Genomic DNA, 22126 nt, shown 5'->3' on the forward strand with positions numbered 1-22126 from the left:
AAAACAAAAAATCACAAACAAGAAACATGGAAACAGCACAAAAGTCCACAAACAGCACATTCATACTATATATAAAAAAACTGGGTATGTTCAAAAATTCACATATAAAACCTTTTTTAGAGGCACAAGAGAAGGATGACCAACGAAATAATACAATGAAAAGTGTAGGGACAAGCCCAGAAGTAGTAAAACAAAAACATATACACCCTTTTTAGAGGCACAGGACAAGACAAGGGTCAAACCAACACCTAACTAGAGACAAAAACTCACTTACACCACACACACACGTACAAACATCACAGACAGAGCACACATGCACCACAATAGCTTTACCTATAAATTATACGATTAACGCGTTAAAATGGAACACGAGTTTACTTGGGGTTTAAACTAGTTTATATGGCCAAATCCTCACACTTATCCCAGCATTTATCGTGAATGTGGCGACAACTAGTTTATACGGCCAAATCCTCACACTTATCCCAGCATTTATCGTGAATGTGGCGACAACTAGTTTATACGGCCAAATCCTCACACTTATCCCAGCATTTATCGTGAATGTGGCGACAACTAGTTTATACGGCCAAATCCTCACACTTATCCCAGCATTTATCGTGAATGTGGCGACAGCTGCAAGGTATTTTCTGCTAAAGAAAGTGTTGGTGTCTTTTTCCAAAATCAAACAGTTACCGATACCAAAAACAAGCATAAGTCTAAAATTTAAACAGTCTTTGTAGTTTTGTCTTTTATTATTTTCTTTCAAATTAATTCACAATTGAAATGTTAAAGCGGTTGGACTGAATATGTATGGTTTAAGTAAGTTTTTACACACGCTGATTTATGTTCAAGAACTTGTTGGTGAAATAACAGCGAGTTAAACCTTTTATCAAGTACTCAACCTCACATACACTTCTGTTCAAACGCGTGTTGATGGAATAAATGCGGGCTAAACATGTTTACGAGTACTCAACTTCACACTCACCTCTATTAAAACACTTGTTGGTGAATTTACAGCGGGTTAAACCTCTCTTCGAGTAATCACACTCACACTGACCACTGTTAAAGCACGTGTTTGTGAAATAACAGCGGGTTTAACCTGATTACGAGTACTCATCCTCACACTTTCCTCTGTTACAGCACGTGCTGATGAAATTACAGCGGGTTCAACCTGTTGACGAGTACTCAACCTCACATTCACCTTTGTTAAAGCACGTGTTGATGATATAACAGCTGGTAAAACCAGTTTAAGAGTACTCATTTTCGCCTATGTTAGTCCTCGTGTTGATGGAATAACAGCGGGTTTTAACCTGTTTCGAATACTCAATCTAACACTAAAGCACATGTTGGTGAAATAACAGCGGGTAAAACTGTATTCGAGTAGTAAACTGACATTTTTCCCAAGTGATTTCTTTTTTAGGAACGCCTTGATTTCATTTCTTTAATTCGTTTTGTAATTGTTTGTTTTCTGGTACATTTGCTTCTATTTTAGTGTCTGCATCCATGTGTCTTTTATCAGGACCTTTGCTACTCGGCTTGTTCCTGTAGTTTCCTTTGTGAAATTTTGTGGATTTCAAATCCTGAGAGATGCAACCAGTATTTAAGATACAAAAACACACCACCAAGGTATTTTAAAGGTATATACAGACTGTAGCTTTGTGTTTAATTAACATCTTTCTTCACACCTGGTTGTGCCTAATGTGCTCGTCTAAATTTACGTTCGTTCCAATAAAACTAAGTTGACAGCCATGTCGTATATGCGTAGATAATTAATTCGAAGTGTAATTCTTATAAATGAATGTGTCATCAACCTTGCTATTTGTCATTGATGCAGAGACAACCAGAAGCATTTTCCTTTCACGCCTTTATTATGTTATTTTAACACTTATACGTTATTTATACGCGAATAATTATAAAGTGTATAGTATTATGTTTGATCTATATAACACTGATGTTGTAATAGAATACGGCTATCACTAGCGGATTCAGTGCACGCTCCTCCCCCCTTTCCGCTTAAAATAACCCCAGAGAACATTTCATGACATTATGGTAGATAAAATATGGCATGAAATGTATCATTCAAGACTATATTTGGCCAAACGCCTATTCATACTTATTGTATTCATATTGTACTATATAAATAGGCGTTTGGCTGTATTATAATACTCATAGACCATTTTTAGAGGATCATAAGGAAGGAGATGCATGTCCTTAGGTGCCCCCCCCTTTCCCCCCTCCCATCCTGTATAGTCAATTGCTGGACTGCCCCTGACTTTTCTTGGGTCGTTTACTCTATTTCACTATAAATGTGAAGCAGCACTATCAACATAGCGTCGCCTTCTATGGCAATACTCTGGTCTTATTTTGAGCTCCAAAAGGATCTTTCTTTCAGAAAAGTGTTATCATACCTAGCAGACCGCTCTTCTTGGAGCTTGTATATACGAATACAAAAGGCGAGCACGGGAAAATTGTTTGTCCGTTTTGTCTATTGTTGTCAGTTTTGTTTCATGTTAAGTAATAAGTGTTTGTCCGTTTCGTCTGTTTTTGTTTGTCCGTTTTGTCTCTTGTATTGTGTTTATACGTTTTGTCTCTCGTTTTGTGTTTGTCCGTTTGTCTCTTGGTTTGTGTTTGTCCGTTTTGTCACTTGTATTGCGTTTATCCGTTTTGTTTCTTGGTTTGTGTTTGTCCGTTTTGTCTCTTGTATTGCGTTAATCCGTTTTGTTTCTTGGTTTGTGTTTGTATATTTTGTCTCTTGTATTGAGTTTATCCGTTTTGTTTCTTGGTTTGTGTTTGTATATTTTGTCTCTTGTATTGAGTTTATCCGTTTTGTTCGTTGGTTTGTGTTTGTATATTTTGTCTCTTGTATTGAGTTTATCCGTTTTGTTTCTTGGTTTGTGTTTGTATATTTTGTCTCTTGTATTGAGTTTATCCGTTTTGTTTCTTGGTTTGTGTTTGTATATTTTGTCTCTTGTATTGAGTTTATCCGTTTTGTTTCTTGTTTTGTGTTTGTCCGCTTTGTCTCTTTTTTAGTGTTTGTCCGTTTTGTCTATTGTTTGTCCGTTTTGTCTCTTTTTAAGTGTTTGTCCGTTTTGTCTATGGTTTAGTGTTTGTCCGTCTTGTCTATTGTTTGTCCGTTTTGTCTCTTTTTTAGTGTTTGTCCGTTTTGTCTCTTTTTAAGTGTTTGTCCGTTTTGTCTATTGTTTGTCCGTTTTGTCCCTTTTTAGTGTTTGCCCGTTTTGTTTTATGTTTGTTTGGCCTTGATCCTTGTTCCTTTAAAAGGCTTTTGGTTAAATTTTAGTTTACTGAGTTTGTCCCTTAAAATTCATTTTCTTTCATACAAAATAAGGCCTTTTATATTTTTATATTTGTTTAACGAACCGCCAGGATTGAATATTTTCGTACGAGGAGAAAAAATCTTGTTTTTTTATGCCTGGCATGTCATTTAGTATTTCAAACCTTCCTTCTCGTTTATTTGCATTATCAACTTTTCGATAGCCACCTAATTTTGATATTCTTAGAGAGTGTTCGAAGGGGGAATCATTTTCGTTTATTTTGAAAAAATAATAGGCTTTATTTTACGTCCAAAGAATATCTTAACAGTACCAAAGTCGCCATATGTTTTCGAAAAAAGTTTGGGATTTCCATTTTTTTAAAAGGCATTTGTTTTGCTACGGGTTTGTTAAACGAACAAAAAAAACAATGGCCTTAGAAGTGACCGGTGCAGTTGTGCAAAATCGACGATTCGGTATAAAGCTAATATATATGCCTTTAAATAGAATAATTTAAATTATTTAGGCTCTCAGGTGCGTACGTGTCTCTATAGTTTCCTTTGTTTTATAAATGAACGCAAACAGCTTACAGAGTTAAATGAATATTTAACATAATTTATATATCTCTTTCTCTAATTACAGGGGCCCCACGGGGATGTCACAAAAAATGTGTGTTTTTGATTATACGATAATCCTAAAACATTGACACGCATGATCTTATCCAACCCGTTACTACACTTAAATCCCTCCTCGCAATAAAACAATTAACTCCAGTTCGTTTATGACCTTTTTTTATAAACTGTTGCTTTTGTACGCTAGAGTAAACATCGAAAGCATAAACTTGATTTTCTGACACGCAAAACAATTCATTTCGCCTGACATGAATATATGAATTATATCAATGTCAAACGATGTGATTTTTTTGTTTATTGTCCCCCAGGCTAAACACATTGTCGACATCATGAATTTTTTCAATTATCTGGCATGTACAGCAATTGTGAATCACCTTGAGTAATTAGAATTAAATGCTTGACGTTTATTATATTTATCTATTTGTTTAGCTGGATCCACGATTTTTTTCTTCTGTTTTTTTACGAAAAATGTGATATGTAGTGCAAGTTTTTGTGACAACGCAATTTAAGTTGTTGCCGTTGTTGCTGCTTTGTTGTCGTTTTTGTTGTTGTAAAATACTGTACTGAAAACCATACGCACACCGGTTAATATATCATAAAGTTTTAAATAATGTTAACCCCAAATGAGTGCATGCGTTTAATCCGACACATAAGCAAAGATCTTTGTTGTTGAATAGTGGGCTCTAAGTGTATGGTTGGGCGCTTGAAACCCAATTCAATCATTATTTTCGGTTTTGCCGACCACCCCAAGGCGTTGACCCATATCATGTTGTTTAACAAACGAGTTATTCGTGCGTGTGTTGCGTTGCATTACTTGTTGTGTGTCGATTTGGGTGTAGCGGTTTTTGGCCACTGTTCATTATTTTCAAAAAGGGATAAACAAACTTGACGTATCTCTGTACTAGTTTTCCTTGCGTAGGTATACGAGTTTCAGAACAAAGCTGCGCACTATTTGAGTACGATCATTTAAGCTAATTGTTTAAGTGCGATATGTGCAAGATGTCACCAGCCACTCAAAAGTACTTCATAACCGGAAAGTGTTCTCGCTTGTTGTTAGAAACGTCGCGAGACTCAACTCGCATTTCCGATGTTGAGATGTCATCTTTTTTCATGTATATAATTTTTATACACTTGAGTGTCATTTCCTGAACACACTTTGCTTTACTTATTTGTCATTTGAAATGATTCTTCAGTTATCACGTTACCAGGCTCTCCATAAAATAAATAAAGACACAAACAAACGCTAACTCTCGCCTGCTTCTTTCAGTCGAACAAGCGGCATAGCCAATCTGACTAAACGTTGCGATATCTTGCTTGCGCGAAGATCTGAACAACACGTAGTCATATGTATGTTCTGAATGAACTGAATTTCCTATATTACGTGATGATAATATTGTAATGGTTGTTGTTGTTGTTGTCAGGCTTAGGAATGAACTTAGTCGGCATCCTTTCAACATATTTTAACAACACATAATTTAACTAGGTATGCTTGACTTACAAAGTTTTCGGTTAAATGAATTTGTTACAAGAAAAGACACAAATATTGCCCGCGATTGAACTTGAAACTAACACGTTCAATCGCTTAACCGTGTGTGCTAGTTTGGTCTACACAAATAACTATATAAATGTTTGTTTAAACTATTAAATTCATTTCTCCCACCTCAGATAAGTAGATCCATAAATTTAACCATGCTAGATTTTCTTATCTTGCCCACGGGCAAAGATAAAATGCCCGTATGGAACTTCTTTTAATGGTCACCACATTGTAATTACATCCCTTGTTAAAGACTGTCGTCTGTAGCATCATGGAAACCTTGTCTTGTGGCAATATTTAGAACGCTTGTTAATTATTTCTCGCTTCAAATGTCACCAGAAGACAGTTTCCACGCACCTTTCAAGAAATAATGTTTCACTCTTCTTAGAACTATTTAAAGACCGATCAGACCATTTACATACTCTGAATCCCTGCGCGAATATCCATGGCAACCACGAATTATCGCATATCCGTACGCAATTATTTTCACTAAGCACAAAAGAGTTCCAGCAAAAAAATACATTTTTACTTAATTTTGTTTAACAGAGTTGGGAGAAAAGGCATCTACCATAGCCGCTCGTGTAAGATAGGTTCATCCCGACCCTCGCGCAGGGTGTTTTGCGGAAACTCGGTAAACCTCGTTTCCACAAAACACCCTACGCTCGGGTCGGAATTAACCTATCTTACACTCTCGGCCATGGAAGATACTTATAATCTTTGAAACAATCTTGGTATCCCAACTGATTATCGGATGCATTTAACTTCGTGGCTGACATACACTATAGTGGAAGGAAGCCTCTGATTGGCTTACGGAAAGGTCACCAGAAGATAACCTTTTCTCCCACCTCAGATAAGTAGATCAAAAAAAATAACCATGCTAGAAATTCTTATCTTGCCCACGGGCAAAGATAAAACGCCCGTATGGAACTCCTTTTTAATGGTAATCACATTGTAATCACCTCCCTTGTTGAAGACTGTCGTCTGTAGCATCATAGAAACCTTGTCTTGTTGCAATATTTAGAATCCTTATTAATTATTTCTCGATTCAAATGTCACCATAAAAAAAGTTTTCATGCGCCTTTCAAGAAAAAATGCTTCGCTCTCCTTAGAACTATTTAAAGACCGATTTCACTATTAACATGATCTGAATCACTGCGCGCATATCCATGACAACCACGAATTATCACATATCCATACGCATTTATTTCCACTACGCACAAAAGAGTTCCAGCAAAAATACATTGTTACTTAATTTTGTCAAACTGAGGTGGGAGAAAAATCATCTACCATAGCCACTCGTGTAAGATATGTTCATCCAAACCCTCGCGCAGGGTGTTTTGCGGAAACGAGGTTTACAGCGCTCGGGTCGGGATGAACCTATCTTACACTCTTGGCCAAGGAAGATAATTATACTCTGCGTGAACCTCAGATCCTTATACGGGGGGTATAATAAGGAACGATATCATTTTAATCAGATTGGGACATAGCTAGACAATTATTTATGCCAGAGTTATTGGTCTTGCTGTGTATTAGCGTATTGTCTCTGACAACGTGTGCACCGTGTGTTTTAAGTATCTTTAAACGGTAGATTAGTTATGACCACGGTTTAAGCTTTTACACGGCAACAACAACGCCTAAAACAACGGACCAAAAACCATACCTCACTTTTTCTTCGAAAAATGATATCCAAATAATTACAAAGATGACATAAATATTATGTGCAAATGTAATCATAAGGAATACCATGCACGATCTGAAACTGTTATATTTCCTGCTATTGATATTGCCATAGAAATATGACCTTGGCTAAGCTTTATATATGACCTTAATACAGCATGTTACTTTATCTATGGCCTCTGGCCTTGTGCAACATGAACTCACTAATCCGCGTAACATATGGTATGTGAATTATTATATATAGAATAGTTTACAATAATACTTCCTGAACATTTTACTTATTCACTACATACTTGTATACGAGTTAAAGGTCGACTGATTGTCGAAAAGGGTACGCACGTGGCCGAAGGCATTACGCACATGTATTACAGTGCACATAACTCTTGATTTAATAAGTATTGAGTCGCGCCCTTGTTTGACTTAATAAAAACAACAACAACAACAAATATATAAGAGCGTTGGCGATCGATCCGCGGCTTTATCGTTTTCAATTCACGTTCCCATAACAGTGTGTGTATACCACGTGATACATTACTTCATAAAGGCTACGTTGGAAGGCAATATTTTGCTTCAAATGAAGACTTTAAACAAAGATAACTTTACTATTTATTCACCAAATTAAATAAAACATGGCGCAGTCTACGCCGCTTAAATGCCCCGCATTCGGTCTTTTATTAGAGTTTGAGAGTTAAGTTTCTTAAAACACTTCGACAAACCTTTTCACGAAACCGCCGCCTAATGGACTATTGTCAAAACATTATTTTGGAAACAGGTTTGTCGAAGTGTTTTAGGAAACTAATCACCTAATAAAACGAAGGCAGGACTCTTTGAGTGGCATAGACTGCCCTTTGTTTTATTTAAAATGGTTAAGAAAAAAAGTTGTCTTTGTTTTAAGTCATCAACCGCAGCAAAATGTTGCCTTCCGACGTAGCATTTATGACGTTATTTATCACGTGGTAAACACACACTGCAATAGGAGCAGAAGTTATTCCTGTGTTTTTTTCTTTGCCGTATTTTAAAACCGCAAAAAACGAAAGAGCACAAAATGATTCTTTTATTTTCGTATTGAAGTTAATATGAATGTATTAGTGTTTGGGAAAGAGCAACATATACACTTATTTTTGTGTCGGACTTTTCCCTGGCCGTCTTAATACGGAACTCCCATTATTGATAAACCAACAATATATTAGTTGTTTTCATGTAAAGTTAAACTGTACATGATTTATTGAGTGTCGCTTGTCATCTCGTCTTCTTTTCCTAGAAAAATATATCAAGGTATTGTGGTTACCTTGTTGTTGTTGTTGTTGTTGTCGGCGCCGTCATCGTGCATAAACTGTAACCTTCGCCATAACAAAATAAACGTTTGGTTTTCAAACAAAACTTTGTATACGTATTGCCAAAAACGGTACGCTCATGTTTAGCCCATAACTCCGGCAATAATACGCACTGTGTTATGTCACTTGGTTCAACTGAGAAATAAACTAATACTCATGCCTCCGATTTTTTTTCTATTTAACAAGCGATTGTCGCTGTTCTTGTAAAATTTGCCATTGTTTTAAATAAAAATACATCTCTAAATGTAAACTACAAGTGCCTGTTGTCATTTTCTGATTCTATATAAGAATTGGCTTTGATTATTTATACACCCTCTTTACCCTTTTGTCCTATTTATCGCTTTGCACAGTATGATCGTTATGAACAATATAGTTTTTTTTACAACGTAATTATTTATTATTATCAAACTCAGCGTAACATGGTTGGTCTTGCCGCTTTCGCCGTTCGGTCATTTATCCGTTAATAAATGTTCAAGTTGTTGATTGCAACAATACTTACATTGATGCCAATTTTGGGCTTCATTGTGTGTTTTTTACCTTTTAAAAATAAAATAAAAGCAATCTGAGGTGTTTATTATTTCAACTGAGCGACATAAACTGTACAATGCGTGCAGTGAACGTTTCCTTGTTTGGCGCCTTGAAGCTGCCCGGTTGACAGGACTAGAGATAACACATCAGTTTTCCTCAAACAACAGTCGGCCTTGTGCTCGTCATGGGGACACAAAGGTTAGTTTTTGTTTGGTGTTTGATTGTCATGAGCTTGTATAATTATTATTGAGATTAATTGAGATCATTTTGCTTAATTCATTTTTTTCAAGTCGATGTTGGCTCTCGCAATGTTGTTTACCTGTTTTGTCCGGCATTATCAACACTCGATGCCCACCATTTTACATGTTGTTCGGAAATATTAATAAATGATGGGAGAGGTGGTTTTGGACACAGGATTAAATCTCCATTGTTTTAACCGGAATGCAAAGACGGTCGATAATCCAATTTTTTAGTTGCACTGCATTCGAAGCTGAAGCCTAGGGCCCTCGGTGTCGCTGTTTGTGGCGTTCTTGGCCATAGATAAATTATCGACCATAAGAATCAAATAAAAACTCTTACCAGAATCAAAACACACGCAAGCAAGGCCCGAACTATTTGCTTTGTTAATTATTGAGTTATTTCCCATGGTCGACTGAAAATACCAGACGAGCTCCCAGGGGCTCTTGTTATAACATGTGTTTGTTGCCCTTTGCGTCTCCTGTACAATAACAATAGACATTTTGCCTGTGACTCGTCTATGTAGACTCCGTTATATTATTCATACTTTGTATTGTTCTTGTACGCATATAAACAGTTATATTATACACCAGAAAGAACATTTTGAGGGAAATGGAGGTATATAGGTCTGCTGCTTTTGTCCGGACGATTTAAATACTATTTTGTACACATGTTTTTCCACATAAAATAAAACAGGTTCGAATTTTGTACAAACTATCAATTATCGGACTGAGTTATGGCCCCTATTTTTCAACTTTCTTGTTAACATTTTTACTGCAACTGCAGCTACTTTTAAATACCCATAAAAGTGACTTTCAGTTCTTTATTCTTCGGACTAGCCTTATTGTTTTTACAAAAATGTACTTTGCTATCGGGAGATAAACTCTTGTGAAACCCTGATTAAAGAAGTTAAACGTAGTATTTGACTAAGATCAATTTGATTAAAGTAAATATATCCTCTGTGTTAAGATGTTTTATGTATTATACCAGCTTAATCTTTCGCCAGACTTTCTAAATAAAGACGTGATTTCGTCTAGTGGTCCTTCGGGATCAATTATTGTAATTACTTTCTAACATTTTAAAGTGCAATTCGAGGATTTAGCGCAAGACTGCTGTAACACCTTCTATTTCTATAATGAGTCACGACGCTCTTGCACTTAGCCCATGAATTGTTCTGATAAATGCAAAAACAATGGACAAGTCCATGTTACACGTGTTTTGGAAAGTGATTGACTCTGTTAATAAAGGGAAGAAGAAGCTTAATAAGCTTTGTGTGAGCTTTATTAGCTAATCAATCTGATAACTCTAATTAACAGGAAGCAGTTTCTTGGTTTGCAAATCTCTGGTATTAAAGGCGCACAATATTGGTTGAAACATCTTTTATTATTTTCATTTTCATATTTAAATTATTTGACTTATATGAATTAAATGATTAAAACCAAAAGAAAGCATATCATTTAGGTACAGATTAAATTTTGTTTAAACCTTTATAGATGTCGGTTTTGTTTTTTAAAAGATACGTAGCCACACATTTCCCTGTTAAAATGCGCCGAATTATTTATATATTTTATCTGTACATAAATCATATGCCATTTTATATCTATCATTTAAGCCAAATGCATTTGACAAAATAATGGATTAAAATTTATTTAAAAAAAATTGCATCAACTTATACTGTGCGCCTTACACAGTACAAGTGGACGGTTGGCGTTTCGCGTGATCTTGGCCATTTCAAATATCAAGCCACGCTATGCGGCAATGCAACCAAGGCAGTATGCATGTAAAACTATCTACATGTCTCTGTATACAATAACAAGGAACGCAGGATTATGTAGACATTTAATATTTTTTCATCATATAAATAACAAAACAGTCTGTAACACAATTATCAATATACAATGAAACATTTGATGCCCTGATCTCGATATAAATGCTGAAATAGTTTACTCATAACATTATAAAACATGTATGACATTCACACTGAAAAATAAATTGACTTAAAGCATGAAACTAGCTAGGGACATGCAATGTACATTCTATTCATAACAGAAAGTAGAGTACGAATAAGGAAACATAACCACAAATAAGCTAGATCTCTTATAGCTCCATTAACAATAATATTTATTATTGACATTTACAATCATGTTAATTGTTGACATTAAAAATAATGTTAAATTTTGACATTAACAATAAAGTTGATTTTTGACATATGAATAATAATTTTTTGACAATGCTAATTTTAACAATAATTTAATTTATTTGTTGCCTGGTGAGCCCATATAATGTTGGTATCAAATGAAGGGTGTTTCTTACTGAATGAAACTATGTACAAAAATACCAAAAACCTCATACATCAAGTTATTACAGTTAGTTTATTTGCTCTATATATCTAGTGAAAATGGTCATAAAACGAAATGTTTTGCAATACTTCTATGCAAAACAAGCCTTTCTTGTTTTATTAGTTTTAGAAAAAAATGAATATTCTTTCTCAGCACATAAAACTCTTAAAATACCAACAAATAGGGTCACCAGGCAAAAACATATCATATGTACGCGTGTGTATCGAATACATTAATTCGTATACTAGTAACTAAATTAAAGTGAATGAAAATTTATAAAATGTTAGGAATAATGCTGATGTTGACATACGGCATGCTTAAGAAACGGGAGGTAAAGCTTTATTTAATGCCTTTAAGAAATAACGATAATTGCTTTAACAAACAGAGCCGGTTAATCTTAGCAATGAAAGGTGAACAAACGAAAAGGTAAACAAACCAAATGACTATGTAAACGTCAACATACTGATAAACAATTCTAAAGGGGAATTTGTCAGAGTATCGCTAACAGGTTCAATAATAGTGTATTGAAGCAATGCTTCTGAATGTGCAAATCCAAATTTATTTAGACAGGCTTTACTTTGTTAGATATACCGTAAATCTTCTGTACAGTTCACCCCTTATATACCAAAGCAAACATCGATTGAAACTGAAATGGAAGTATGAATTGATTCACTTATTATGGGTTAGGTTTGGCGTAGATTGTAGGAAATGCTGACAAGTGCTGCCATACCCCATAAATCTATAACTTTTACAAATAATTTAACACTATCGAACAAGCGAGTACAAATAAACAAAACGGTTTGTTCTTGGTTTTCTTAATACAATGGGAGAACATGAACAAAATCACTTCCTAATATAAAAGGAAATATAATATTAACATACCTTTACATGTTTAGCTTATTTATATTGAAATGTGGTAACATTAACAAACAAGTACAGAACAAGCAAGTTTCTATACTTTAAACCTGACATAGGTAACAGTTTTATTCAAGTATTATCCCATAAAGCGTCACAAAAATTTAATTACCATCATAATAGGGGAAGGTAATGAAATTGCACAGTTTTGTTTAAATCGCACTACTGAAATTTGAAGTCTTGACACTTTAAGATACATATCATACTTTTGTCGTTTAAATTCCTACCAACACAGGGCTTAAGTGTCGGATTTCGGTATTATACGCGCCGGAAAATTATGAATAACTTAAACAGAGTACATAAAAACACCAGAATAAATTAGACCTAATCTTCAAGATGTTAAAATGCGACAGATTGCGTAGCTATATTCATCTCTAAACTCTGCGTAATGCAGCAAGTTTTATTATATTACTTTAAGAACAGAAATAAAACTGTCATGTCTGCTTCGTGATGCTCTTTTGTTTGAAACGCTTATGTTTCCTTGTTTATATTTTATTCATTAACACAATTTCATAGATTAAACTGTTCAATTTAAACACAGCAATACGCATTCTTTGTTCAGTTTGATTCCGTAAAAAATACACATAAGAAGAAGTTAATCACGTAAAAAACAATACATTATGTATGCAAGACCATGTCAATTAAACTAATTAAGTCACTTATCATATGTATGAACATAAAGAATGTTAAACATTTCTCATCATACATACACACAGTATTTGTATACACCATGCTCTACATAAACGCTGTTATATTATATTACAAACGCTTGTTTAACGATAGTGAACAATTACCGACACAATTTTTAGACCGGAGCATTATTAAATGGTTAACTGAGAGTTCAAGTTCTACTGCTTGGAAAAAAACGCTTTAAAGAATGTTAATTTGACGCAGATTTGGAGAAAGGTTTCTAAACAAACTTCGAAAGAAAAATCAGGCTACCGCAGGAATGATATATAGAATTCGCGAGTAAAATGTCAGTTAAAAAGCAACCCGGCAGGGAACATTTACTGAGAATTTCCTCGGGAGAAGAAAACGTCGAAATTCTTGATAATTTCATGGAGAAAGATAAGATTAAAAGCCAAGAATAAACATATAAATTTAAAGCCGGTAATATCAGTGAAACATACCCCACCTCCAATGTGACAGGGCTCCTGTGAATCATGATCTCAAATGTCAAGAACATGTATTGATGTATTAAGAAAGCATGTTGATGCATGAATGTTTTTGTGTGGTATGTATGAATGTTGGGAGCTTCTATTCAAGTAAATACAAACAATACACGAGTACGATAAAAACAATTTTCGACAAAAATAGCAAAACAACTGCTGACTAGTATAACGACCAGCACTCTCAAATGTTTTTCTTTCTTTCTTATTATTCAAAACAGGCAGCAAAATAAAAACTAGTAAAACACACAAACGAGTTCATTTCACTGAGATTCGCAGGAGGTGGGAGTATATTTTGTTGGAAAGAACACATTAGAACTAAACGCCCGAGCTAATAGAAACTAACAATCAAAACAGAAAACAGACCGGTATCTGGGTAGTTGGAGCAATGAATCAAGACGTCTCTAAAACCACGGGGAGTTTCCTATCAGGGGTTCTGCTTAGTTACGTTGAAATACTATAACAATGTTATTGGTACTAGTACAGGTTTTTGGCAAGTGAAAAAAAACTGTCATGCTTTCTAATATTATGTTCGAAGTTTTAGAGGAGAAATTCAATTTCCGTTTTGCATTTCAAGTCTAGATAAGCACACATTGTAATCATTCAAGGTAAACCGAAGCAGGTAAATACACGAAAAGTATGAACAATATACCTAAACCAGGTGGTTAAGAAACAAACGTAAATGTGGTATACATGGCATTGCAAAACGTCAAGACAAACCAAGAAACATAAACCAGAGTTGCATAGGAAACGTTTACATGGTTTTAAAAACTGTTTATGATAAGAGTTAGATAATTTCATATTTCAAGATAAATTCCTTGGAGAACGAAATGCCATTAGCAAACACCAGACAAGAGGGAAGTAAAGTTTAACCCAAGAAAATTGGCCATGTGGCATATGCCAAATCGCAAAACCTAGTACAGCTCGCTTGATAACACATTTCATGATTTAAAGTTGAAATCTTTATGACGGCTTCATACTCAGTGACAGTCTTGAGAAATCTTTCTTTGTTTACAATAAATATGCAAATACCGCATTGAGTAGTTTCTCCTCATAGCTGGAGATAAAGATGATAACGTTGTTTGACAGATTCAGAACAATGTTTTATTTCTTAAATCCGCTAGTATAACGATAACACTGAGCATATTTATAATCATTCCCACTCCACAGCTGCGGATTTCACGGGTTAATCGACATAGTCAATATTCTAATCCCGCCCTACTTGCCAAACCAAAGGGCAGAACACGAATATGGAAGTCAGAGTACTACATAGTATACATACTGCACACACAGCCATCAGCAGTCACTCAAAATTAATCCGACCATAAATTGAGGCATCGCAATAATAATCTATCATGCTGTCAATAAAATAAACTGGCACTCTATCATTGCTAATTAATACCTCGTACAATAAAGCCATAGACAGTATCTGCGCTAATCCCAAGTATAAACGAAGTGCAATTTACCCTATTAGCGTGATGAGTATTCCTCACTTCATTCGGGATGCTTTCGAACGCCAATCAAGAGCGCACAAAGCAAAAGTTCTTAAGCTTAGTGTAGACAACACTAGTAATAAAACTAATAAAGTGCCGTTAGAAAAACATTCAGTAAAGATATCTGATGAATCTAGATCACAATAAATCCATCATTAATTTTGCTACGATCATTCATGCTAATAAAACACAACATGGGTGGTTCTTAATTGATTGCAAGGTTTTTATCTCTGATTAAAAAAGATAACCTGCATATTTCAATTAACAATAAATATTTAATTCAATTGTTATTGCAGAGAATTCGTTATTGATAGGCAAAAACAAGCTAGGTTTAGAGTGTCATTAGGACCTGACAGAAAAGGACACGAATCAATGTGAAATTGTGTGCAAACAATATACACAAAATTAAGTGAAATTGCGTATATATGATGAAACGGCAAGGCAATTAAAATACTTGACTTCATCGAAATGCTAATTTGCAAGTTTAAACCAGCCGATATGACAGGTAAAACAACGTGAAACGAGAGACAAATACATCACTTTATATTTGAAAACGCATCCATAGAAGGTATGCATTCAGAAAAGAAAATAATATAAGGGAACCATTATCCTCCATAAGCTATAAAGATTACCGTTCAAAGGAGCGTAGGATGGCAACAAAAATATTTTGTCCAAAAGATTCAAATGCATTCCTGACAGGAAATCGATTCATAGCCTTTGCAATCGATAAAGATTATGTCGATTTCAATGTAAAACCTTGAAGGGTATTGATCCCTTACGGTCGGCACTAAAAGTTCCAGACTTAAAAATGTCAGCAGATGCCGTAGCCTCCGACTCCCTATTAGATGGTAATTATGATAAATATACACAGATCAAATACGAGATAAATACGGGCTTTTGAATATCATCCATTTAAAATCCATGGAAAATCAATGAAATAGCCAATACAACGGTTCATGGCAATTACTCTGAAAAGGCAAATACCAATAACAGGGAAATCTCAGAAAATGTTGAACCGTTTATAATACGGCCTCGATGCAACTGCCAACCCCTAGTAAAGTGATGTAAAACAACGAAGTCCAAAAACACAAAAGAAATTGCTTGCTAACAGTCGAATGATTACTGGTAATTGAGAAACTGAAACCAATCGAAGCATGTATGAGGCAACCAAGAGATAATGTAACAACAGCGAGGTGCATGCCACCAAAAGAAGCAAGTGAAATATCAAGTTCGCAATTATAGCTAATGATATCCTTATATGCAGAGCTAATCATGAAGAGGAGCTTACACGCCCGGAAGAGTTTTATGAATATGAATATATGCGTGATTTAATAACACTGATTCCCTTAAGAATTATGCAATAAATATGGTTTTCCATAATGCCGAGATTTGTTTGGCGCGTTGAGAGTTATTTCTCGCCGAGGTACAATCACATTAATCCTAATGACCTGTAACTTTTTTTCCATCTGTCAACTCATCAATAGTTATTGATTTATGGAGCGAATGACAAATTTTAATGGCTATATATTTCTTTTCAATGTGATTGACAATAGTATGTTTTAAAAGAGTAAACAGCAGTAAGTGTTTCGCAGTTCAAAAAACGACCCATACAATTTGACATGGAATTTAAATTCTTTAGATATATTTGAATGAAAACGTATTTATCTATCCGCGAATGAATACTATACACTGTAGTACATAATTCTATAACAATTTCAAATTCACCAAATGATTATGGAATTTTTATGATAATGACTATGATTTATGTATTTTTAAAACTTGATTTCAATCCAAAAATAGAAGAATTAAGAAATATAATATTTGCAGCGTAGACTCTATAGAGCAGTACAAAAACGCAGCATTTCGCTTTATAACAAAGCATATCTTGACAAAACGGGGATCCATTGCTAACTAAACACTCTTTAATACCCTTCAACAAATTTTGTTGATTTTAAGAAAACTGGATAGAGATTGTATTTAAGCATATTGATAAAATTCCAAAGACTGAATTATTGTCAATAATTTCAATTGTTCTTATTGAAAGGAAAAAAAAAACTTGGTCTGAAAGCATTCATACATAAAAATATGGATTTGCACATTCTGAAGCTCGATGGATAAGAGAAAAATCAATGATAAGAAGAGGAAGGATAAAGCACCAATGGTACATGAATATAGATCGGTCAATAGAAATGAATATATGTGTCGATTCAGTTTTAAATATTCTTTGGTAAAATGTAAAATTGTTTCTAATAAGCGATCTATGTTCATTAAATAACGTTTGCAGAAATATACAAAACTAACATGAACAAAATACAAAATATTTGGGCACCTACATTTGATGAGGTTTTTTTAAAGTAATACAAAAATACAATAAGTAATACTTTTGAAATGTGTCAACATAACACTGGCAAATTTGTGCACTACACTACTGTACCATTACTTGTGTCAGACCGCTTGGATTTCTCGTGTCTGTGTGCTCGACAAATGTTTGATTTTGCTGGAATTTGTTGATAATGGTAAACTGGTATCGTATAAGATTTAGTGTGTTTTCTCTCGTCCCGACGAAAGCACTGTAATTTGTTGAAGAAATTTTGCCAAGAGGTGATCGTCTTCTGCGACCAAATCCACATTCCACTTGTAATTCCAACAACTAGGCTCATAAACACCTTTAACATAAACACAGCCATATTTGGTGAACTACTGCTTTTCGATAAATACCACGAATCTCTATTAAAATACTCATAGAATAAGCACCCTATTACACACATTGCCGGAACTGTATATAACACAGAAAATATGCCTATTCTAATCATTAGAACTTCTAGTTTATCTGTCCGTCCACCCTCTTTTCTTACCCGTCCCCGGATTTTAAACATTGCAACAATACCAGCGAGTATGAAGCTGGTCCCGACTACTAGGTACACCAACAACGGCGCTATGGCGAAACCAAGCAGGGTGTCATTATTTTGGTTTCCAACATAGCAAATGCCAGTAAGTTCATCAGCGTCGACATCACGCATTACCAGAATGGTAATTGTTTTAATGGCCGGGAGAGCCCAGGCGGCGGCATGGAAGAACGTGCTGTGGAGTTGAATTGCTTCATGACCCCATTTCAATCCCGCCGCAAGAAACCACGTTAATGTCAAAACAACCCACCATAATGAACTGGCGGTTCCAAAAAAGTACAACAATAAGAACACAATGGCACAGTCTGTATTTTCTAAACCCTCTTGAATAAGGATACTTGTCCTTCCGTGACTGTCAATGTTATCACAAGCAATAGATTCTCGTCCAGCTATTAAGCGAACAATGTATGCAATACTGTAAAAGTTGTAGCACATCGACAAGAAAATAATGGGTCGCTCGGGATATTTGAATCTTTGAGAATCTATGAGAAAAGTTAATACGGTAAACAATGTAGACACAAAACAAAGCCCAGCCCAGATGGACATCCATATGTCAGCAAAGTACTTGTCCTTTCCTGAAAAGGCTTCGTTTTTGTCACATTCAAGTGCACACCTTTGAGTTCTGTTTATATAGCGATAGTGGTCAGGATGACGGTACTGTCCACAAACCACTTGCTTTGGCTTTTCGATATCTATGTTTTTGTTTACATTTCCTTTGTTGAATTTTGAATTCACATAGCCTGGGGCGGGAGTTCCTTTCTTCGTATCATCTACTGTTTCCTCTGGACCTTTCATGCACATGTGATTTTGGTTATTCTCTTCCGGGAACTTGGAACAATTAAGGGCATCAGGCCATGGGAAACCGAAGTCTTCTAATACTGGTTTGCATTTACTTTTGACACCTTCACATAACGGTCGGCATGGGCCTATTGTTTCTTTGACCTTTTCCGTACACATCGGTAAATATGCTGAACACAAGAAGAACCGAAGTCTGCTGGAACACCCGTAATGAATGAGAGGCGAGAATGTCTGCATGATCAGCTCAGCATCTTTGACAGATTCGTGATTGGCAACATTTGGCATCCCCGTGACACTGTACTGCATGTCTTTGCACAGGTCCAGTTTGATGGGTTCACAACTACGTACAATACCGGTCCCCTCCTTTTTTTCCACTCGTGCACCTTGCGCCAAAAGCCATAAGGAGCCCATCAGCACTAGCACTACACTTACACCTGCACTGGCCATATTCTGTGCTCATCCGCTATAAATCAGTCATGAAATGGCAGTTAAGAATTGCCTTGCAAATCCTCTGAATACAATCACAGTTAGTGTACACATAAACATGGCATTAAGCCAGCTTCAGAACTACCTTCGTTAAATTCCATCCCGTCCATTACATTTGTAACACTGTGTTTAACGTGTCCATTGTCACTAGTTGTGTAACTACACAACACAACGTCTATGAGGAAACAACCGCCACAATAACAATGTATCAAGAATAAACTTATGTTTATATGCGAAACTTCACGTTAAACTCTCACAGTAAGATCTTATGTCGAGCGTAGCATTCAAGTATTATCTATCGTAAACCGTGTAAGCTGTATTAAAACTGCTCGGCATGCGGTGTTTCCTCTCTAGCGTGGATTTACCGTGCCTGTTTGCCAATAGTAGCAGCTCGTTGTTTTATTGCTCCGCCTACCGGTTTAACGCATTTAACCGCGTATTTCAATCAATCTTGTCAGCCGGTGTCAATCAAGCCCGGTGTCCATTTCGGCATTCATATCTCTACCACTGCGAGGATACGGCTGTATGCCATTCTATTATGTGTAATAATGCAGGCATTCAAGTCATTTGTTTGCATCAAATGATCCAAAACCCACCTCTTTCTTCTGTTTTATTCTGACTGTAGTTTAGTGTGATTATTTTAATAACTAACTCACAACCGGCTGAACCTTTGACAAAGAATTTCGACTACCGTGCACTAACTGAAAAAGACAAACTTTGTATTATTCTGAAATCCGATCTCTTGTCTTTTAAATCATGATTAATGGGAGATAGACAGAATCGCGGGGAATAAGTGATAGCAAGTGTTAAGAATTAAATTATATACGCGATAAAAATGGAAGTTGTCCTCATATTTCAATGCCCGTTTATGTGTTGCCCAAATTCACCTAGGCTATACCTAATCAGTTATTTTGTTCAATCGGTCGGTTAAATTATAGTCTCAAATTACAAATAATGGGTATAAGCGTAGCTTGTAGAAAGATCTACCACTTTACTTCCCAACCCACTTTCTGCCTTATCAAGATTTGGTAAAAAACTTCCCAGAGTGAAAGATATTGTAATCTAAAATCCCATCTCCACAGTAACATTTCTACAATTGCAAAGAACGCTTTGTTGGTGTATGTTTAATATCAATAAATCAAGAATTCCATTTTCTGATGTTGGTTATTACTTAGATTTTATTACTAGAAATAGTATACAAAATTAGCCTGGCCTGCCCTCAAATCAACTGAAACAAATACGGGTAATCAATTGAACAATTATCAAAGGGAAATAACTGGAAAGCACGCTCGTTGCTTTCGGCTATGCAGTTATCGAATCGACGCCCCTTCACGTATCTTAAATTAGCTTCTGTAAGAAATCTTCATTAGAATGTGCTGTTATTTCACCTGTTCGTAAATGCCATGCACCTGTGTGTGTTTTTTTGCACAGTTTTGTTAACTCTTGCTCAGTTATGGGTCCTGTGGATAGTAAACAATGGGGATTTCGGGGCTATCTAATCCGAAAAACTTGTTCGATTTTTCGCATTATTAATGCTTGGTCGTTACGGAATATATTTCGAAACATATAGTCAAACTGGAACTGTGAGACTGCGTATAGTCAAACTGGAACTGTGATACTACGTATAGTTAAACTGGAACTGTTACACTACGTGTAGTTAAACTGGAACTGTTAGACTACGTGTAGTTAAACTGGAACTGTTAGACTACGTATAGTTAAACTGGAACTGTGAGACTGCGTATAGTCAAACTGGAACTGTGATACTACGTATAGTTAAACTGGAACTGTTACACTACGTATAGTTAAACTGGAACTGTTAGACTACGTGTAGTTAAACTGGAGCTGTTACACTACGTATAGTTAAACTGGAGCTGTTAGACTACGTGTAGTTAAACTGGAGCTGTTACACTACGTGTAGTTAAACTGGAACTGTTAGACTACGTATAGTTAAACTGGAGCTGTTAGAATAAATATAGTCAAACTGGAACTGTGATACTACGTATAGTTAAACTGGAACTGTTACACTACGTATAGTTAAACTGGAACTGTTAGACTACGTGTAGTTAAACTGGAACTGTTAGACTACGTGTAGTTAAACTGGAACTGTTAGACTACGTATAGTTAAACTGGAACTGTTAGAATAAATGTAGTCAAACTGGAACTGTGATACTACGTATAGTTAAACTGGAACTGTTACACTACGTGTAGTTAAACTGGAACTGTTAGACTACGTGTAGTTAAACTGGAACTGTTAGACTAAGTATAGTTAAACTGGAACTGTTACACTACGTATAGTTAAACTGGAACTGTTAGACTACGTGTAGTTAAACTGGAACTGTTAGACTACGTGTAGTTAAACTGGAACTGTTAGAATAAATATAGTCAAACTGGAACTGTGATACTACGTATAGTTAAACTGGAACTGTTACACTACGTGTAGTTAAACTGGAACTGTTAGACTACGTGTAGTTTAACTGGAACTGTTAGACTAAGTATAGTTAAACTGGAACTGTTACACTACGTATAGTTAAACTGGAACTGTTAGACTACGTGTAGTTAAACTGGAACTGTTAGACTACGTGTAGTTAAACTGGAACTGTGAGACTGCGTATAGTCAAACTGGAACTGTGATACTACGTATAGTTAAACTGGAACTGTTACACTACGTGTAGTTAAACTGGAACTGTTAGACTACGTGTAGTTAAACTGGAACTGTAAGACTACGTGTAGTTAAACTGGAACTGTAAGACTGCGTATAGTCAAACTGGAACTGTGATACTACGTATAGTTAAACTGGAACTGTTACACTACG

The 22126-nt window shown here is 35.5% G+C and overlaps 1 protein-coding gene across 1 annotated transcript; it reads right to left on the reverse strand.

Annotated features, from left to right (window-relative positions):
• Window positions 1-11035: 11035 nt before the first annotated feature.
• LOC128237314 (frizzled-4-like) lies at window positions 11036-19654 on the reverse strand. The gene has a single exon (XM_052952710.1). The coding sequence runs from the start codon at window positions 19273-19275 to the stop codon at window positions 17545-17547; it is 1731 nt and encodes a 576-aa protein (XP_052808670.1). The 5' UTR covers window positions 19276-19654; the 3' UTR covers window positions 11036-17544.
• Between the last annotated feature and the right edge of the window lie 2472 nt (window positions 19655-22126).

The sequence above is a fragment of the Mya arenaria genome, chromosome 6 (assembly GCF_026914265.1).
Source record: "Mya arenaria isolate MELC-2E11 chromosome 6, ASM2691426v1".
Classification (NCBI taxonomy): Eukaryota; Metazoa; Mollusca; class Bivalvia; order Myida; family Myidae; genus Mya; species Mya arenaria.